The 19,618-nt window shown below is 50.8% G+C and overlaps 1 protein-coding gene across 1 annotated transcript in view; it reads left to right on the plus strand.

The window, feature by feature from the left end:
- The first annotated feature begins 12,387 nt into the window (after positions 1-12,387).
- The window catches only part of Lhx4 (LIM homeobox 4), a 40,823-nt gene continuing 33,592 nt past the window's right edge, over positions 12,388-19,618 (plus strand). The window contains exon 1 of the mRNA XM_036203020.1: positions 12,388-12,613. Within this exon, the coding sequence (XP_036058913.1) occupies positions 12,538-12,613 (76 nt within the window). The 5' untranslated portion in view covers positions 12,388-12,537. The remainder of the gene's footprint in view (positions 12,614-19,618) is intronic.

Here is a 19,618-nt window from a genome sequence, read left to right on the forward strand (position 1 = left end):
AATACTCGGTTTAATCCTTGGTTTGAAGGTTAAACTCACATGGAGCTAAAATGTTGTGTCTTTGGAAGGGGATACTTGGGTGGCTTTCAGAGAGCCTGTAAAGGGAGAACAACACTAGCCAGATGCTTCCTATAGGTATTCAGAGATGATCCTTTATTTGTTTAAGATTTTATTCTTATTATTTTTAATTGTGTGTAATATGAGCATGTGAGTGCAGGCGCCCTCAAGGCAGAGGTGTCAAATCCCCTGGAGCTGGACTTCCGTATTGTTGTGATCTGCCTCAAATGCGTACTGGGACTTGAACTCAGGTCCTCGAGGAGAGCAAGAAGTGCTCTTAACTGCCAAGCCATCTCTCCAGCCCAAGACAATGCTTTCTGGATTGTTATATCTTCTCAGAACTCCTTGTGTCTTGTCTGTGCATGTTTCTTCTTGTCCTAGAGCCTGTGGTCTCCTCAGAACACACTGCAGATGCCCAACCAAGTTTTGCTAAGCAGAAGAAATGATTTGATAGCCCAAAACTCAGGCACACCAAGCAGGACTCTTTCACCAGCCATAGGAAGAGCTCTCTCTTCACAGATGACTAAGAGAATTCAACCTCAGGAGCTCCAGGGGCCTCGGGAGCCCCCAGAGGGGACTTCAGCTCTGGACGCTTCAGTCAAATCACAGACCGTGAGAAGAGCATGAACACACAGTCACCACTCAGTAGTTACTAACCAGTGTCCATGGGATGTTGCATGAATCCTAAATGGTCTCATAATAAAAACCCAGAGCCAGATATTGGGGTGAATGCTGAAAGATCAGAAAAACAAAGGAACAGCACCTTCTCACCTCACCAACTCCTCAGTGGATCTTGTCTCCACGAATCCTCAGATGGAATAATGCTCTTGAGTCCTCAGGCGAAAGGGCCTTCTAGTTCCTGCCTCCTCAGGCCTTATATGCCTTATATGCCCAGCCATTTCACTTCCTATCTCAACCTTCCCAGTGCTGGGATTAATGGCGTGTGTGCTTCCCAAACACTGGCATTAAAGGTGTGTGCCACCACTGCCTGGCTCTGTTTCTCTCCTAGTCTGGATCAATCTCATGGAGCCCAGTGTGTTCTTGAACTCACAGAGATACAGATGAATCATCTGCCTCCCGAGTGCTAGGATTAAAGGTGTGTGCCACCACTGCCTGACTTCTATGTTCAACTCTGTGGCTGGCTCTGTCCTCTGCTCATCAGGCAAGATTCACTTCTTAGATTACGAATATCACCACAGTAAAACCCTTGCATAAGAAAGAAATTTAGCAATAGATCACAAGGTGTATGGTGCTATTATGAAGCTTATTTTAGAGATAAATTTATTTTTACCATCCACTGTTATATTCCATTAATTTAACGTACTTGATATTCTCCAATCACCCGCTGCATGGCCCATAGGTGTGCTTCCCATTCCTACTGACTCAGGTTCTGACTCTTGCCCCACTCCTCACTTTTAGCCCCGGACCCACCACCAGTGCTTTCTCTACTTTTCCACATCTCTAGTGTCTCCCCAGAAAACTCTGACCTCCCTGGGCCCTGTTGGAAATCCACCATGGAAATCCCCCCCCCTCCCCAGATGTGCCTGTATGCTCCAGCATACTCACCAGGCAGCATTCTAGAACCCTGCTCACTCACGCCTCACTACCTTCCAGAGGTCCTGTGGTACTGGGAGTGGGGAGGGAGGATACTCACAGCAGGCTGGGGCACTGCGGGAGAAGAATGGGTGGGTCCCCAGAGGCCACCCACCTGGCATCCCAGGCCGAGGGACTGTGCTGGCCCAGCCCTAGGTGGAGGTGCTGGGTCTAGCTAATCACCTAAATGGACACAGGCTGTTGAGAGACAGGCTCTATTCCCTAATAGAATTTGCCCTCAAGTGCAATTTAATTTTCTCCGAGGCGGTCTCCAGCCCCTCTGCTACCCTCCCCCTTGGCAGACCAGACTTTCTCAGCTTATGAGGGGGAGCAGAGAGCCTTCTACCAGAGAAAGAGGAGAGGACTCCTCCGTGCTCTGTCCCGCTACTTGGAGCACCCCCACCGTCCCTCCCTGGATGGGGATCTCACTCCCCTCTCCTGACTCTGGTTCCCTTCCACAGCAGGGAGAACAGCTGATCCCATCACGCCCCCAAGTCCACACCATGGAGAGAGAGCCTTCCCTTGACCTCTGGTAAGTTCACGTGGGTACAGAATTCCCTTTGTCCTGCTGAGTGAGAAAGGCTTAGGACCACAGTGGTCAGGAAGGGGTGTGGAAGACATGGAGCTGGGAGGGTGTGGCCCACATGTCCTCAGTGGAGGGGACAGAGATCATCTCAGAGATCTGCTGCCCTGGGGGGGGGGGTCCTCTGGCTCACCAGAGCTGCTCTTGGGACTGGCTGTCCCTAAGGCAGAATGCCCCACCCCCGACCCCACTGCGGTACCCTGAAGCCTAACTCTGGGTCTCTGAGAGTCTTGGAAGGTGTGGGAACCCCAGCCTGGGTGTGCATGAGGGTCATCTTCAGAAGTCTCCTCTTCCTTCTCTTGAGATCCCTTTTGTAGCCCCACCTTCTGAGTGACAGGAGCATAGAGGTCTGGGCAGGTCCTCCACTGGCCTGAACCCCCTAGTCATGACAGGGATGGAGCCCAGCACCACGAAGAAGAAAAGCCCAGAGGATGATGTGAACCGGGAGAGAGAACAGAAGAAAGGGGTGTGGTCCCTGGGTTAGCTGAGGGGGTGTGGGTTTCAGAAAAGCAGGGGTCCTGATTTGCTCTCCTCTTGAGCAGTCCCTAGAGGATCCTCTCCAGCCTGGGCTCTTTATCTAGTAGCTCTGGGGCAAGAGCACCGGAATTCCTATTTCTTTTCTGTCAAAGCCTTGAAAAGAGCAAAGGGTGGGACTGAGGATGACAGAATGGATGGGTAGTGGGTCGGGGTCAACTGCAAAGGGGAGACAGTCATTCCTCAGGCTGGCCACCTGCTCGGCTCCTGCGGCAATCCTGTGCAGCTGGGGTCTCTGCTCAGTGTGTGGGGCCCACTGCTCCTGGAGTTACATTTGTGGGCACCCTCCCCCTTCATCTGTCTCAGTGAATGCTTAATTAGTCCTTAACTGATTGCTAGAGGCTGGGCTAGCAGCTAAGAGGAGAGGCACTGCTCCGTCCCTGTCCCTATGTATATGTTGTGTGTGCATGAGTGTGTACAGCCCCATGCAAGCCAGAAAGGTCTAGAACAACACTGCTCCAAGGAAATGCCAGCCATGTAGTCATTTTACATTCCTTATCAGTCATGCTAAAAGAAAAAAAAAAAAGATGAAATTCATGTGAATAGCAGATGTTATTTAACACAATATATCCAAAATCATTATGATACACAAATTTTAAAAAAATCTCAATGAACTGTTCCTCATTCTTTTTCTTTATCAAGCCCCCAGAATCTAATGCATAATTTGCATTTATGGCACATCTCCATTCTGACCAGCCACGTTGCAGTGTTCCGTGGCCGGCTACATGTGGTCAGTGTCCACTGTGCAGTGAAACAGAGTCCTCAAGGAAGATGCATTTGGTGTGACTCAGGAGCCAGAAGCACTGGCATCACCCAGAAAGCCATTAGAAAGACAGAATCACAGGCCTAAAACCTACTAAGCCAGAATCTATAGTATTTAAATCAACCCCCATGTGATTACAGAAGTAGAGATGTCTGTAGGGCATTCTAGGGACACGGGACCCTAGAATGTTCTCATACAGGATCATGTATGATTTCCCCAACAGTTAGGTTTATTTGAGTGTTAGCCTGTTTAAGCACAGGAAGACAGGCTTAGAGTTTAACTCTCCATATCCATAAAACTCAGCTATGAGTAGAGCCAGGATTAATGTCCTCTCCCTACCCCTACCTCCAAACACTCAACATTCCCTCCTTGATTTGCCCAAGGTTACAATAGTCCCATGTCCTGGCCCCTTCTCTGCTGGCTGATTGCTCAAGCAGACAGGTTAAGTGAGCAAGAGCAAGCTCAGCACAGTACGTCAGTGTCATGCAAAGGGATTGGACAGGCCATGAGACCCTTCCTCCTTCTCAGACAGCAGAGACAGTTGCATTTGTCCGTGGGGGTGGCGTGGGGGCTCGGTGCGAACAGGTCTGCCTCCCTTTGTTGACACTATCAGGTTAGAAGCATGGCAATTCCATTTCACAAACAGGTAAGTAAAGGCTCAGAGTGGCCGACCCTCTAGTAGTGAGCTAATTTGGCATTGACGCTGGAGTTCAGCTGGTTCCAGAGTCAGGAAGATGGTTTCTGCCTCACACTTCTCCTCTCACAGACCTCCTGGGCTTTTTCCTGTTACCTCTGCACACATCACACATCTACACTTTTTGGTTGTAAGTCAGTTCCTGAGAGGAAATTGCTGAGTTAAGCTCCTCCAGTAAAAATCTTTCTCCAAGATGATGAAGGTTTTTTTTTTTTTTTTTTTTTTTTTTTTTTAATAGATTAGCTTTGACACCCTCAGCGATTTCAAGTGCAGCCAGACTGGGCCTTCTCTCCTCTTCCTCCCCATGGGCAGCATCCTTTTGAGGAGCTGAGGAAATGGATCAGACCCTTAGAACCTCTGTGACTGAGCCTAGGGTTTGCCAGAAGAGACACCCCGTCTTGAGTTTCAGTCTCCTTTAGAAAGAATCACACTACCTACCCCATGAGAGGAGAGGCAAGGGCTCTTAGCAAATTGGTTCCTTGAACTGAGTTCAGGAGGTTGAAGAGGGAGATGAAGGGGGGTGAAGGCTTGGTTGAAGGCATGTGGAGCCCCAAAATTTTTTCAAGTAAACATGAGAATAAAGTAACTCAGAAAACACACAACAGAGAGAGCACAGCAGACCTGGGAGAGAAGATGCAGAACTGCCCGATCTATTTTTCTTGTTTCCTTGGTATCAAGCAAAGGCAAAGGTAGCCGTTTCCATGGTAGGGTGGGAACTTCTGCAAGACAGTGAGAATGTTATCCAAGGAGAAATCTGGGCACACTGACCACAGGATGAATGGAAAGAACAAGTCTCTACTTCTAAAGGAGAAAGGCAAAGACTGTTCATGACTGTGGGGTCAACTCCATGATCTCCCGAGTTCTAGTCTTTAGTCAGGAGCATACAGGGACAGGGCTAGGCATGTAGCTCAGTTGACAGAGTGCTTGCCTAGCATGCACAGTGTCCTGGGTTGAGTCTCCACCATTGATTAAACTATGTTTGGTGGCACACATCTGTAATTTCACTTGGGAGATGGAGGTGGCAGGGTCAGAAGTTCAAGGTCATCCTCAGCTACATAGCAAGTTCCAAGCCAGCCTGATATACATGAGATCCTGTTTAAAATTTTTAAAAATCCATAGGGGTGGAGAGGTGGCTCAGTGGTTAAGAGCACTGGCTGCTCTTCCAAAGGATCAGGGTTCAATTCCCAGCACCCACATATAGTTCTCAGCTGTCTGTAACTACAGTTCCAGGGGACCTGACACCCTCACACAGGCATACATGCAGGCAAAAGAGCAGCGCACATAAAATACAAATAAATAAATATTTTTTAAAAATCCAGGAGAATTTCTTGTCCTCTAATTTCTCCCATATGCATATGAGAAGAAAACCTGGAGGTGAGGAAATACTAGAAAGAGGTCCTGTTGAGATGCTAACTGACATTTCGAGAAGTGCTCCTCCGTGGTCTGGACAGCCACAGCAAGGAGAGTTCTCTTATTCCTAATTAGCCAATGAGAAATCAGAAAAGCCAGGAACTTGCCGTCAGCTACCCCAGGGCAGATCATATTTAAATTGAAGTTTGAATGTTGAGAATCACAGCCTGCTACTTAATCCAGTCCTGATTCCATCTGAGGAATAAAGGCAGATGCCTCCAGAGAATTTTGCTGGCTTTATTATTGCACAGGCCTGCTGTCAAAGTAAGCTATGGACTGGGCACTCCAGGTCACTGCTTTCCGGAGCCGACCACAGGTCTGGCAGATAGTAGGTGCCCGTGAATGCCCGAGAGAATGGTCTAGGTAATCTAGATTTCTGAGCAGACATATATATGATTCACTCTGACAGTAGAGCAAGGCCAATGCCCAGATTCTCAGTCCCTGCCTGTATGGGGTAAGATGGCCACACAGATGGTTCTTAGAGGCCTTAGTCTCACTGCGTCATGTACATTGCATGGATCCATGCCCGGTGATCCTCCAGTGAGACTTATTTGATAATGCTGGCAAGGATGGAGCCTGCCTACCTGGACGTATAAGCTGGCTCACCACCTGTGCAACCTGAAGGATGTCCCTCAGCTTCTCTGCACTCCACTTCATTTGTCTGTAAGACAGGGATGATAATCGACAGCCTAGAAAGATCTGTGAGGATTAAATAAGCAACACAGAGGGGCTCTCAGAACAGCATTGACCACGAATGTGCTTTCCTGTTTCCTCTAAGAATCTTAGTGTCACCAGGTGGCGGTAGCGCACACCTTCAATCCCAGCACTTGGGGCGGCAGAGCCAGGGGGATCTCTGTGAGTTCGAGGTGAGCCTGGTCTACAGAGCAAGATCCAGGACAGGCACCAAAACTACACAGAGAAACCCTGTCTCGAAAAACAAACAAACAAAAAACAACAAAACAACACAATCTTAGTGTTCCTGTCCTGTTTCTCAGTTACTTACTGAGTAAGAATTAAATGTCCAAGTGCAAGACTGTGTCTTTCCCATGTCCCTTACGGTTCTTTGTCAAGGACATGGGGCAGGTTTACTATGAAGGGGTGGCCTTCTGCTCAGCATCCTAGCTGGGGGAAGAGATCCCTTTGAGGTTCTGGGAAGAGAAGGAGACAAATGACAAAGTGGTGGGTCCACAAAAGGGGCCAGTGACAAATGACTGGAAGGACTGGGTGGACAGATGTGGAAGAGCAAAGGCCCCTGTCCGTTTATTGGAGAACTCCTCACAGCTCCCTGAACAAGACAGACGCTCCCCGGGGGGCTGGACTGAGGGCTGGTCTCCCTGGTTCTCTCTGCCGGGATGAGTAATATGGACCGGGGCAGAGGGTCTATATCAATCTAGTCCTACAGAAAAATGAATGAAAATTGAATTCCCCGAGGAGAATCGGGGAGCTGTTATCCAGACAGAGATAAATCAAAGGATGCCACAAAGCCAGGGAAAGCAGGCTTGCACCAGCAGCAGAATAATTAAGGAAACAGTTTCAAAATGCAAATGATAAAGTGCTTGAGAGGATGGGGATGATGAGGACGAGATGATTAGAGATAGGTGACGGGGAGACAGGGGTGGGGAGAGTCTTTTTCTCAGTGGGGAAGAAGGCCAGGATTCCTCGCTCTGAAGGGGGAGCCTGCCCACTCCACGAAACTCCTAAAATGTAAAGGTTAGAAGACACACATCGGCTCGGGAGTCAAAAGGCTGGATTTAATTTGCAGGCCTCTCTGCAGCTTATTAGCTCTGTGACCTCAGGCAGACCACTTAACCTCTCTGATTCCTGATAATCATACCCGAGTCCAAGCGTGATGTTTAAGATCAAATGAGATAAACTGCACGCACAACCTTTGTAAAATATAAGTGCTAGACAAATTGCCAGCTATCATCATTCTCCCAAATTGGATTTCTCCCCCTTGGAATCGGACCCACTGACATGTTAGATTTGGTTCCCAGAAATGTATTGTATAAATGTCTAGAAAGTACTAGGTTCTTTGTGCTGGCTATTGGCCAACTTCTTGGACAGACCCAAGGAAAGTCACACCACTGCTGCCTGTCCTGTGTGCCTACCCTCTGGAATATCCTTGCCCAAAGATAGGATCTGAGAGTAGGTGTCTGTAAGGAATGTTGTTCCCAAGAGGAATGTTGTTCCACCTTCCAGCCTGGGCACTTGGTGAGAAAAGGTGATTGAACCAAATAGAGGCCTAAATTCTGAGTCCTACCCAGGGTCTTCTGGGCCTTTCCTCATATTGGGGCTCTGCAGGAGTTGGTCAGTCTCCCATTCTGGGCAGGACATTGTGGAGGTTGCTTAGCCTGTCTGTTATCCACCAAGTACCACTTCCTGGCTTGTGGTGAAGAAACACGGCAATGTGCAGGTGGAAGTACTTACCATGGTGCTTGGTACAGTTGTAAACTTTCAGTAAATACCAGTTGTTACTGTGACTGCCATATGTACTAGACGCTAAACATCCAGTTTAAGGAAAGCTTTTAACTAATGTTTCCCTATTGGCAGATGCAAAAGCGGAGGCCTCCAAAGGGAAGTGAAATGTAATATCCTTGGGAACAAGACCCAGCTCATACCAGGGCCAAATGCCCAGGGAGAAGGGAGTATTTATTGGCTTGAGGTACATTATGAGTAGGTTTGGGGGTGCTGACGGCACTGAGAGGCTGCTGCCCACAGGTTCAAGAACTGAAGCCAAGGAATCGTCTGTCAAGGGACAGGTGTGACACTGGCATTTCCTACACCATCCCAGGACAGAAGAATACGTAGCCCAGCACCAGGACACATGTATCCACTACTTGATGACTGACCAGTACCCTGCAAATGAGAAGCAGGCAGCATCCAGCTGGTTTATACTAGAGTGGGACAAGAGTGGCAGAGGATGGTTTAAAATATTATTTTATTGATTTTGGTTTTTAGAGACAGGGTTCCCTTGTATAGCCCTGGCTGTCCTGGTACTCACCCTATAGACTAGGCTGGCCTCAAACTCAGAGATCCACCTATCTCTTCCTCCTGAGTGCTGGGGTTAAAAGTATGCATCAACACTGCCTGGCTTAAAGTATAGCTTTAGATTATAATTACTCAGAAGGCTGAAGGCTGAAGCAGGAGGATTTCCACAAGTTTAAGGCTAGTCTGAGCTATTATAGTATGCTCTAGGCCAGCTTGGGCTGCAAAGCGGGACACTGTCTCAGAGGGAAGTGAGATGGGTTGGGGGTGGATTGAAGAATGGTGGTGTACATCTATAAAGCCAGCACTTGGAAGGTGGAGAGGCAGGAGGATCAGGAATTCAAAGTCATTTTCAGCTACATAGCAGGAGTGTGGCCAGCCCAGGCTACCTGACCTTCTGTATGTGTTAGGAATTACTATATTTGCTGTACATTTCATTGCCTAGGATATCCTTTATGAACACTACTGAAAAAATACAGCTACACAACAGAAAAATCTATAAAATTTAAAAAATTGCTTCATATACATTTCTCTAATATACTTTAAAAACAGATTTTTTTTTTTTGGATAGTATTTTGATGTATTTCTTTCTGGTTTTCCTTTGTTTTTAAAAGCAATTTTATCAGTTTTTCCTGCTTTGTAAAATAATGCACTTATTGAGAAAACTTTTAAGAAGGCAAGAAAAATGAAATAAACTATCTGCTATGTAGATAACCACTTTTATATTTTAGCATCATTTTTCTAGTTAGGATTTTTTTTTGTTTGTTTGTTTTTGTTTTTTGAGCCAGGGTTTCTCTGTGTAGCTTTGTGCCTTTCCTGGAGTTCACTCTGTAGACCAGGTTGGCCTCGAACTCACAAAGATCCACCTGCCTCTGCCTCCCGAGCGCTGGGATTAAAGGTGTGCGCCACCACTACCACCTGGGTAGTTAGGATTTTTTTTAAGTTCTTAAATTCCTATTGCTTATAATCTCTTTCCCCATTTTCTAATATATATCCTACATTTTCTACATTACCAGATATTCTTTTATTATTTCTAATGACTTCTTAGCATTTAGTTTGCTCTAATTTATTCAATAATCCTATAGTGTTGAATAAATCACTCCCTGTACCTCTCTCTTCCTCCCTCTTTCTCTCTCCCCTCCTTTCCTCTCCTTTTCCCCCCCTGGAAATCAAATCCTATGTTTTCTATCCTACAACTGAGCTATTCTTCCAACCCCTATGTTATTTTCTTTTTAAAGGTACAAATGGCTTGTTTAACATTCTTAATCATGTTCTTTGAATACATTTTTATATAAATGACATTTTTAGGGTATGTCTTGCCTTAGGCTTGGGATATAGTTGCATGATAGAGCCCACGATTACTTGTCCAGCAGATGCAACGCCCTGAATTCTATCCCCAACTGTACAGAACAACTATTGTCAAAGTGCCCTTAGAAGACATTTATATTCCCCCTAGGGTTTTTTTTTTTTCCTGTCTTCTTCACACCCAAACCAACAATGGGTATTATCACTGCTTTCCTAATTAACTAACATTTTTTACCGGTTGACACAGCATTCCCATGTTGCTGGACTTTATAATTAGCTTCCATGATTGCTTAAGATACTACCTAGCAAATCTAATATATTTCTTCAACTTATTTTCTTCTGTTGGATATTTAGGTCATTTCCCCCTCCAAACTATCATGCTCTAATAAACATCTTAATGTATACACCTTTAAAAAATACTCTAGGTTATTTTTGTGGATTAAACAATCAAAAATGGAATTGCATGAGCTAAAAAGTAGGAAAATTTTATGGATATGATAAATATCCCTAAATTTCTTTCCAGCAATATTTGTGAGAGAAATATCTATAAACACCCTTACCAAATAATTCCCTATTTCCTCCCAGAATTAAACAAACAAACAGATTAAAAAAAAAAAAGTACGGAACACACTGCTGTTTTCCGTGTGTTTGGTTGCTAATGAAGCTGGCATCTCGCCGCGTTTGTTTTCCAAGAGTATGTCTATAGAAAACATTTTGGTAAACATTTAAAATATCACCCGGTGCTTTGCCTCCCCTCCTCCCTTGCAAGTATTCTCTGAATTTGTTGAGCCAGCTCACAGGTAAAAAGCAAGACAGGACACTAGTTAGCGCCAGGACCCATAGAAGTCATGGTAACCTCATTGGAGAGAGACTATTACACACAGCCACGCCCTCCTCTTGAAGTTCTTGCTTCTCAGTCACCAACCCTAAAAACACCAATAGTTAAAAAAAAAAAATTTTCAGGAAGATTATGATGAGGGCGCAGAGTCCCCCTTCCGGCCCATGCGGGATCCTATTAGGCTGGAAAGACCCTTCTGACGTCTAGTAGGCAACTAAATTAGAAATGGTGGTGTTGAGGTGGCTGTGCACCAAGCTGACACCGTGGGTTTCCCACGCCTATGGTCAGGAGTCGAATGTCTGAAAAAGTCATAGCGACTCCGAAGACACTTCGTTGATTTTTGCTTTATTTCCTCCGAGAATGGACATAGGAGAATTAGTTTTCAGCGCGAGCATTCGTGTGTGTGTGTGTGTGTGTGTGTGTGTGTGTGTGTGTGTGTGTGTGTGTGTGCACGCTCGCGTGTCAATAGCAACACATGCCTTTCGCTGGTCTACCCCCGGGGGCCGGGGGCACACTTCCGCTTTGCGCACACGTGGCCGGAGATATTTCAAAGCGCCCGCGGTTGCAGCGAGCTCCGCTGAGCGGTCTCTGGGAGCCAGAAGAAGGCGGATCTGGGTGACCCAGGCCCCGCCGTGGGGAGAGTGCGGCTAGGGCTGGACCCTGGGTAGTGAGAGTGCCGACTGTGGCGGAGGGCCAGGGCGAGTGTGGGCGCGCACGGAGACCCGCGCCCCGCCACCTCCGCGCGCGTCCCAGGTCGCCTTCCTGCACCGGGCCCCGCCGCCGCCCGCTGCGTGACTCGCGCGTTCCCGGCCGAGTACGGGCTGTCCCTGGCCCAGCCTCAGCCAGACGCGGGGGAGAGGGAGCAGGGTCTGGCTAGTGCCGGCCGGAAAGAAATTGGCCAGGAAAAAATCAGTGGAGGATGGCTGCAATCATCCAGTTACAGAACACGCTCGGTCGGGTGGAGAAGCCGGGAACCCAGAGAGCCAACCGAGGGTCCGCGGGGCCCAACCTATCCCCTCACCCCTTCCTTTAATCCTGCAGGAAGGATGCTGAGGACTAGGCAGGAATCCCGAAGCACCCGCAGAAACCTGCGGGGCGCGGACACCCTGCTCCGGGACCACCTGCTGCCGCGGCCCAGCCGCCGCAGTATTTATACCAGGGCGCACGCCTGCACGGTGGTGTGGGGGAGGGGCTGCGAGGCCCCGCCCCGCTGCGAGCGGCCCCGCCCTCCCGCGCCTCCGACCGGACTCCCGGCTACCGGACTCCCCCCCCCCAACAAACCCCCCTTCGCTCCCCACTCTGGTCAGCCGAGGGTCTGCAGCCAGCTGCCAGGTTGGGAGGACTGGCTGGAGGGCGGGCTTCCCTGCGGAGAGCGACGTCACGGCCGCTCCTGCAGTGTGAATGAATCAAAATGCCTAGGTGACCGCGGCCTCCCGGGCAGCCGGCACGCGAAGGGTGGAGGGGGAGGGGGAGGCGAGAGGGCGGGGGAGGGAGGAGGGGAGAAAAGCCAGAGCTGCAGCAACAGCGTCTCACCCCGGGATGTGCACTAGCCGGGGAGAGCGAGATCAAAGGGATTTGAAACAGCCTGAGGACTGGCGGGGGGAGGGGGCCAGCCAGCCTGTGGAGTCCTCCCGGAGAGGCGGAGGGCTTGGCTTCCACTGTGACTTCAGCGGCCTGGTTGGGTTTATTATTATTATTTTCAAATTTCCGAATCCAGCCAGAGGGAGAGAGCGAGAGATCTCGGTAGACTGCGACTCGCTGCCTCTGGCTCCAAGATGATGCAGAGCGCGGCTGTCCCCACGGAGGGGGCTGTCAAGGGGCTCCCGGAGATGCTCGGTGTGCCGATGCAACGTAAGACACCCCCCTTTCTCGCTGATTTAATTTGATAACAAGACAGTTAACAGCCCCAGCAGGTTCGGGCAGGCCGGACGCCGCTTGTGGCACTGGCCGGGAGGGGTCGGGGCGCAGACGCGGTCACAGAGCAGGGGTACCCGTCAGTGTATGAAGGGCTTGGCTCTTGGCTGTTTGGGATTGAATAGAAAAGCTTCCCGTATACTGTTCATGGGGGGCGCAAGGGTACAGAAAGTAGCATCTTTGGCCAATGGCTTTTATGGGAACCCTGGGGAGGATGCTGTTTGGAGACAACACAGGTTTCAGGCTGTTAGGCCAGGCCTGAGGGCAAAAGTGGTCCCCCCCCACCCCCAAATGATTATCCTCCATGGCAATGGCCAAAGCTTGCAGAACCGCTAGCACAACTTCACCCTAGCTGGCGGGAAGTTGGAGAGCGCGTCCCGGGTACCCAGGGCTGGTTGTGCAGACGCCCACTGCCACACACTTGGTTTTGGCAATTTCAGCACCTGGTTAAGTAAGTCCCCAGCCGCTGCTGTCCGAGGCACCCGCCGCCTGTGTCGCCGCCGCTGACAGACTGCTCCCTGTGAGCGAATGCACTCGCTACATTCCAGCTAGCCGAGGAATGCAGGCGAGGAGCTCTGGAACGAAGTTGTGGACTGGGCGTTCAGCCTTTGCTTAGGCGAGGGCAGGCAATCTTCGCGGCGCGGGTTTGGAAGAGGGAGAGACTCACATGTGCGGGCACTTTGCTTGCTCTCTCGATTTCTTCCAGCGCCTGCAATTAGCAAGGGCCAAGAAGTTCGGGCAGGTTGCTCGCCCCAGATTTCTGTGTATGTAAAGGTGCATGCATGGCAGAGATTTTCCGGAAGGTAATCTGTCCGTGTTTCTGGCTTCTAGACGGAGAGCCAAAGAGAAGGAATCTGTACAGAGATCTGAACAGGTCCTCAAGCTTCGCGCGCGCTTGTGGGCTGCTTAAGGCCTGACTTACCAGAGGCTGCATTGGGCTAGGTACCCCTGAGCACCCTAGAGAGATGAAGGGTTTCCTCCTTGAGCTTGCCAAGAGACTTCCGCCTGATTGCTTTAGTGGTGCGGTAGGGGTTTAAGTAAGAACAGACTCACCCTGGGATGGAGACTACCCGTGACTAGGGCGCAGCAGCGCGCCCTCCTGCGCCCCCGGCTCTCCATGGCAGAGGTTCTGTCTCAGCAGAGCTCTCAGGGCAGGCTGTCTAGCCAGCGTCTTGAGCTTTGTTGGAAAGTTCTGGAGAAGAAACTGGAAGGGATAGCTTCATTCAGACCTGTTTCAGGTTGTTCCTCGATTGTAGCCTACCGTTTTTTTGTGTCACCTGTTGGCAAACAGTTTCAAAGTTCGCGGCACCTTGGAAAATGTACCGTTAAAATATTCTACAGGCAGTATTGGCGATTGCTTCCATCAGCCCCCACACGGAGACCCTGCAGATGCTCAACCCCCGCACAAACAGCAAGGTGAACCCTGGCCAAGGTGCTCAAGTCCTGAAACTACTTGTAGCCGAGCTGCAGGAGTCAGGGCAGTCTGTGAAAGCAGAAAGGATGTGTGGGTGTGACTCCGGTCCTCCGTACTCCCTGCACCCTTACTCTAATAGCTTAGGTCCACAGATGTTCTGTCCCTATTCTGGACTCTCCTGTGATGGTTCATTTTTGGCATGTGCAAAATTCAGATTGTCTTGACTTTTGTTCCCTTTGCCCAGGGATATTGAATGTCAGGAACTCACTTTGCTAAAAGGCATGGAAATCACCTTGGCTTCATACATTTCGCCAAGGCTCTGAGTCTGAGCCCATGCTGTGGAAAACTTAATGAGGTAAAGAAAAGAACTCTGGGCAGAGAGGAGAGAGAGAGAGAGAGAGAGAGAGAGAGAGAGAGAGAGAGAGAGAGAGAGAGAGATAGAAGTTACTCTAGGATTGCTCCCACAGGCAAAACCAACCAAGAGGGGGCGGTCAGTCCTTCCTTTTGTCTTTCTTGGGTTCTGTGGAAGAAAGGATGTAGGTTGGAGGAGGAACCGGCCAAGACTGAAGGGTCCAATCCCGGAAGACTTCAGGATTTTTTTCCTCTCAGCCCTGCGTCTCCCTTCACAAGCAGTTCTATCCACCAGCTTTAAGCTGTGACTGGGGGCAGGGGGCAAGCCTCCTCTTCCTAGGTGGTAGGACTTAATGGTTTAAGAATTAGCATGCTGGAAGAATGTGGGGGTACATCCTTGGGCATGATGGAAAAATAAGGGTAACCTCAGGCCTATGGACTCTCTCAACCCCTGGAAAAGGTACAGCACAGACTCTTTCACACGAAATGGACCCTCCAGTGGGCCAAGCAAGTTTGGCTTGAACCTCCTTACAGATGCTATCTATCTACATTTCCATCTATCAGAACTACCATAAATTGAGTACTTGGAAGCATTGCATAGATCCCTAACCTAGGTACCCCTGATGCCCTGGACTCTAGGGACATTTTAGGACTTTAAATCCAGGTCTTTGGGGGGGGGGGTGTCTGTTTGAGGACTGGTATAAACACATTCCCCTCAGGAAAGTGTTCCTCTCCTGTAGTAACCTCCCTCCCTCCCTTCCGGGTCTGCCCAGGACGGTATAGCTCTTATGTGCTTCTCTGTCACAGGTCAGTCCTTAAGGGGGTGGGGTGGGGCTCCCTTTGTGCTTCTCCCTTCAGAGGCTCCTGCCTGGCCACGCAGCTCAGGTGGCCTCAGGCTGGACGCGGCCCGGCTCTTCTCTGATAAACTGCACCTCTACCAGCGGCTGTCCAGATGTTGGCTACAAAAGATTCCGGAGAGAGAAGGCTGGCAGTGATACCCAAGGCAACCTGGGGTAGAGAAGCAGAGTTCCTATTGCTTAGATTTTAGATTTTCCTTGGGTCCCAGTTTCCTCTTCGGGGGCCAGGCCTTCTAAGGAACTCCAAACCACCAGTCCTTAAGGTGGGTGACCTTTGGGTTCCTTTGATGACACCGCGAGGTCACTTCCTGGACCTTTTTGAAAGGGTTCCACGTAGGTGTCTTGGGGGGGGGGCGGTGTGGAAGTTTTGGGGCTGTGGGCGAGTGAGTTCTCAGCATCTGGCCCGGGCAGCACCTTCAGGTGTGGTGAGCGCTTCCGGTCTCAGTCCCCACCGTCACACCATTTGGGTCCTGTTGGTCCCCTTCCCGCACTAAGGACAGTTAGAAAAGTTCGGATGCATAGGAAGGTGGGGAGCATTGTCTGCCCCTTGCCCTGGGTTTTAACCCCCCTTCACATGTCTTGCTCGGCAACGAGGGAAAGGGCGATGGACACCCGCGATCCCGGGATTGCTGGCGGGCAAGTGGGGAAGCCGCTGCGGGAGAAGCAGAGGGACCAGACGTCCCGAGGGGCGGCCGTGGTAAAATCAGGAGCAGCACCTCTGCCTCCCTTCTCCTCTGCAAAAAATAAGACTGTAAGCCCTCTAGAATATCCAAACAGTGGCAAGAGGCGACTCTTCTTTGCATGGGGTAGGCTCTAGAGTGAAGAGCCCCGCTGCCTTCGCTCGCTTCCCAGAGACTCACTGAGGTGCATAGCTTTCCTGTCCCAGCCGGTTTTGTCCGGAACCCACCCCTCCACCAGTGTTTACTACCCCGACTGCTGGCTTGGGATGAAGGAACTCTTTTTCCCGGTCAGGGCTTCTTCCTCGGTATCTGCTTTGTCTCCCGGCGGGAGGAAGACCCCACAAAAACTGAACGTAGATGTGGGAGAAAGTCAACAGATTCCGATACAGAATTTCAGCCCGGTACAGTGCGGTGCAGCCCTCCCTTTCATTCTTGCCAAAACAAAAACAGACAGACAAACAAAACACTCAAGACCAGCCTATTTTCTGTTGCTGTTCAGGCCGGTTATCCCGGCTAGCGCTTCAAGCCTGGGGAGTCGGGTTTTGTCTTCCCTAACCACCGAACCCTGTCCAGCCCTCGGCCAGACCTGTGAAAAGAAGAAAATGTGACCGCAGCAGATCAAAGTTAGGACAACCGGCGTCCTGGGGGGGGGGGGGGGGGGGGGCAGCCGGCTCTGGCAGTCCCCTTGCGGATGGCGGTGGGAGCGGAGGGAAATTTGGGAAGTCACCGGCCCCTTCCTCCTAGGCTGTAGATTTAACGATTAACCCTCATCGCGGACGCGCGGGGGGAGAGGGTGAAGTGGGTGAAGGGCAAAGGTCTGCGCTCAGCAGTTCCTCAATGTCCCGGGAAGTTGCAGAGCTGGGAGCGAGGCAAGGAATCGGGCCCTAATTCGGCGCTGACTAATTTGCTTGGCTGCAGTGGTGTGAGGCGGGGGTGGCATTGTTTGGGTCCGTTAGCGCGACCTGCGTGACCTCTCATTGCCCCGCGGGCACCGTGGGCTTGGGTGGCCTGGGCGACAAAGCCCGATTCCTTCCCGCGCACCTGCAGGCGGCTGATGCTCCTCCTGGACGTGTGTGCTCGACTTGTGCCCTGGGTTTGGGGACACTCCCCGGTGCAGGCAGGTGCCGGGGTGATTTGCATCGGGGAGAGCGAGGTGGAGGTCGAGGTCGCTCGCGGGCCTGAGTGGGCAAGGGTGGGACTGTCTGAGGCTGCTGCGCCCGCTTGCGCACCCGGCCTCCTTTCTCTACCCTCCGCTCCGCGCGCGCCTCCTTCTCTGGGACCCCCAGCGAGAAGGTGGCCGAGCCTGGGACGCGCTTCTTGCTTCTGAGCTGTGGCCCGGACTCTCTCCGCGAGGGAAGGAGCGGCAGGCGCTCGAGCGACCGTGAGCGTGGTGCCCAAGAGGCCGCGCGCGGGGCGACCTTCTGTGCTGCCCGCGCCCAGTTCGTGCCCAACTCCGGGAAAGACCGAACCGAAGCGTAGCCCCGGCCAGGGGCTCCCGCAGGATGTCGCCGTCCTGGGAAAGCGCTGCTCGCCTGCTGGATGCCACTGCGTTCTCCAGCTGCCCGGAGGCGACAGGCAGTCCCGTGGCACGGCCCGCACCTCCCTCCGGGTTCGAGTCTCCACTCCCCTTGCTGAGGACTTGGAGAGGGCTGGACCGCCGCGGCCTCGAGAGAAAATAAGGTCTGTCGGTGGACAGGAGGTGATGCTGGGCCTGTGGCCGACTAGTTGGTAACCCCAAGCCCTGGAAGGCGAGCCCGCGCCGGTCGTGGGTGACATACACGTTTCCAGAAGGCGGCGCCTGGCTTACGACCTGGCACTGGCATTATCTAGTGCCACTCCAGGATCGCCTTTTCCTAGCCTGGACTTTAACAGATAAATTAAGTTATTTTTATACAACAAGGGCAATGTGCTTTTAAAGAGACCCGACGGTGCAACTAACGACAAGGAATTATTAGGAAAGCGGGCTTAGGATAAAAACGCAGGAAGTTAGGGGAACGCAGGCGGCCGAGCCAGCCTGGACCACCTCCACCCTGACAAAGGAGGTTAAGGCAAGAATGTGGCTGAATACGGTGGGGATTAGGAATCCGGGAGCCCCCCTAGACGTCGTTGAGACACCACCCCCCCGCCCCGCCCCATCTGACTGCAAATTCCGGAATGATTTTAAGACCCAGTCTTTTTGCAGGTGAAGCGAGAACCGGGGGAGGTGGGAAACCCACAAAGCAATTTCTTCCCATTGAGTAGACAAAAACATGGGCGACAGTGTTTGAACAGTGACCTGATGACCCCGCTGACCAGGTGTAGAGAGTCTCAAGTCCTAAATATTTGCATTGTCCCAATTTCCCATTTGCTTCGGATTTCAGTGCGCTTTCACTCCACAGTACAGTCAATTAGCGATTACTTACCACCCGCATTAGCGGACGAGCTGGAGAGCCGGAGAGCGCCCAGTGCGGCGGAGGCAGAGGCCAGGAGCAGGCGCTTGCGGTTCTGCAGGAATGGACAATTAATTAACTGGGATTAAGGGTACTTTCTGTTGTGTTAAGAAATGTCCTTTGAGACTCCAATTTTGGGGCTGACATAGTGACTATTTGGTGGATTTCTCTGGCTGGGAAACGCGTGTGCCCTTCTAATTGAAGACTTGTGGATGCGGGAGGGTGGATGGGGTTGGATGAAGGGATCTTGTGTGTCATTTCTTGCAATTAGGAAGATTTATCAAGAACAGGGCTGAGAAGCTTTGGGTGCACGACGCTGATGAGGAAGAAGTAGTGAGTGATGTTACTCACTTTGGGAAACCCAAGGTTAGAGAGACTCCGAAGCTTGCTGTTGCGGCACTAGGCGCTTTTGTAGGCACTGCGGGTTTGGAGATGGCTTGATGGGGGCCCGATTTACCTCTCCAAGGATTTTCTGCCCTTTCTCCCTGCCTTCCTCCCGGAACTGGTATTAGCAATGCCCATAATACAGATGTGTGCAGACAGGGCCCAGCCTGGCTTGCTGGCTTAGAGGTCCTCTTTCCTCTTGGTTAGTCCCCTCCCTGTCTTCTTCCACCCCTCCAATGCTTTGAGAAATCTTTGCAGGAATGTGGAGCTGAAATTGACCTCACCTGGGTTTTCTTAGAGGTGTGTGCCAGCAACTTTGAGGGCCACGGGAGCCGCGCCTCCTGTCCTCAGGATCGGCAACACGACACAAAATGTCAGGTGTGGGACATAAGCTGGCCCTGGCGCTGTATGTGGCAGAAAATCAACTGCAAATAGATGCGACCTTCCCCCCCCCCTCAGTTTTATAGGGGCCACCATCAAAATAGAGCATGTATCAACCATTTTAAGGCCGTTGGTGGTGGTAGAGAACCAGATTGGGTTTAACTGGGAAAATTGAAATTGATTCTCCTTTACGAAATATACTTGGAGTTAACTGTATTAGAGGAGACTGGATGGTTATCCTGAGGTGAGTCCTCGATTCTGCTGCTATTTTCCTAGATTTCCTTTCTCCACACTCCCCATTATCTTCTCTCTGTCAAGCTGGGTCTAGTCACAGATGCTTTACTGCGGTACCTCACCCCCAGATGCCCTTAAATTATAATTTGCTTTAATTATAATGTTGGGGGGTTAAAGGATTGGTTCTGGGGATAGACAAATAGAGCAAAACT

The sequence above is a fragment of the Onychomys torridus genome, chromosome 11 (genome assembly GCF_903995425.1).
Source record: "Onychomys torridus chromosome 11, mOncTor1.1, whole genome shotgun sequence".
NCBI classification, from domain to species: domain Eukaryota; kingdom Metazoa; phylum Chordata; class Mammalia; order Rodentia; family Cricetidae; genus Onychomys; species Onychomys torridus.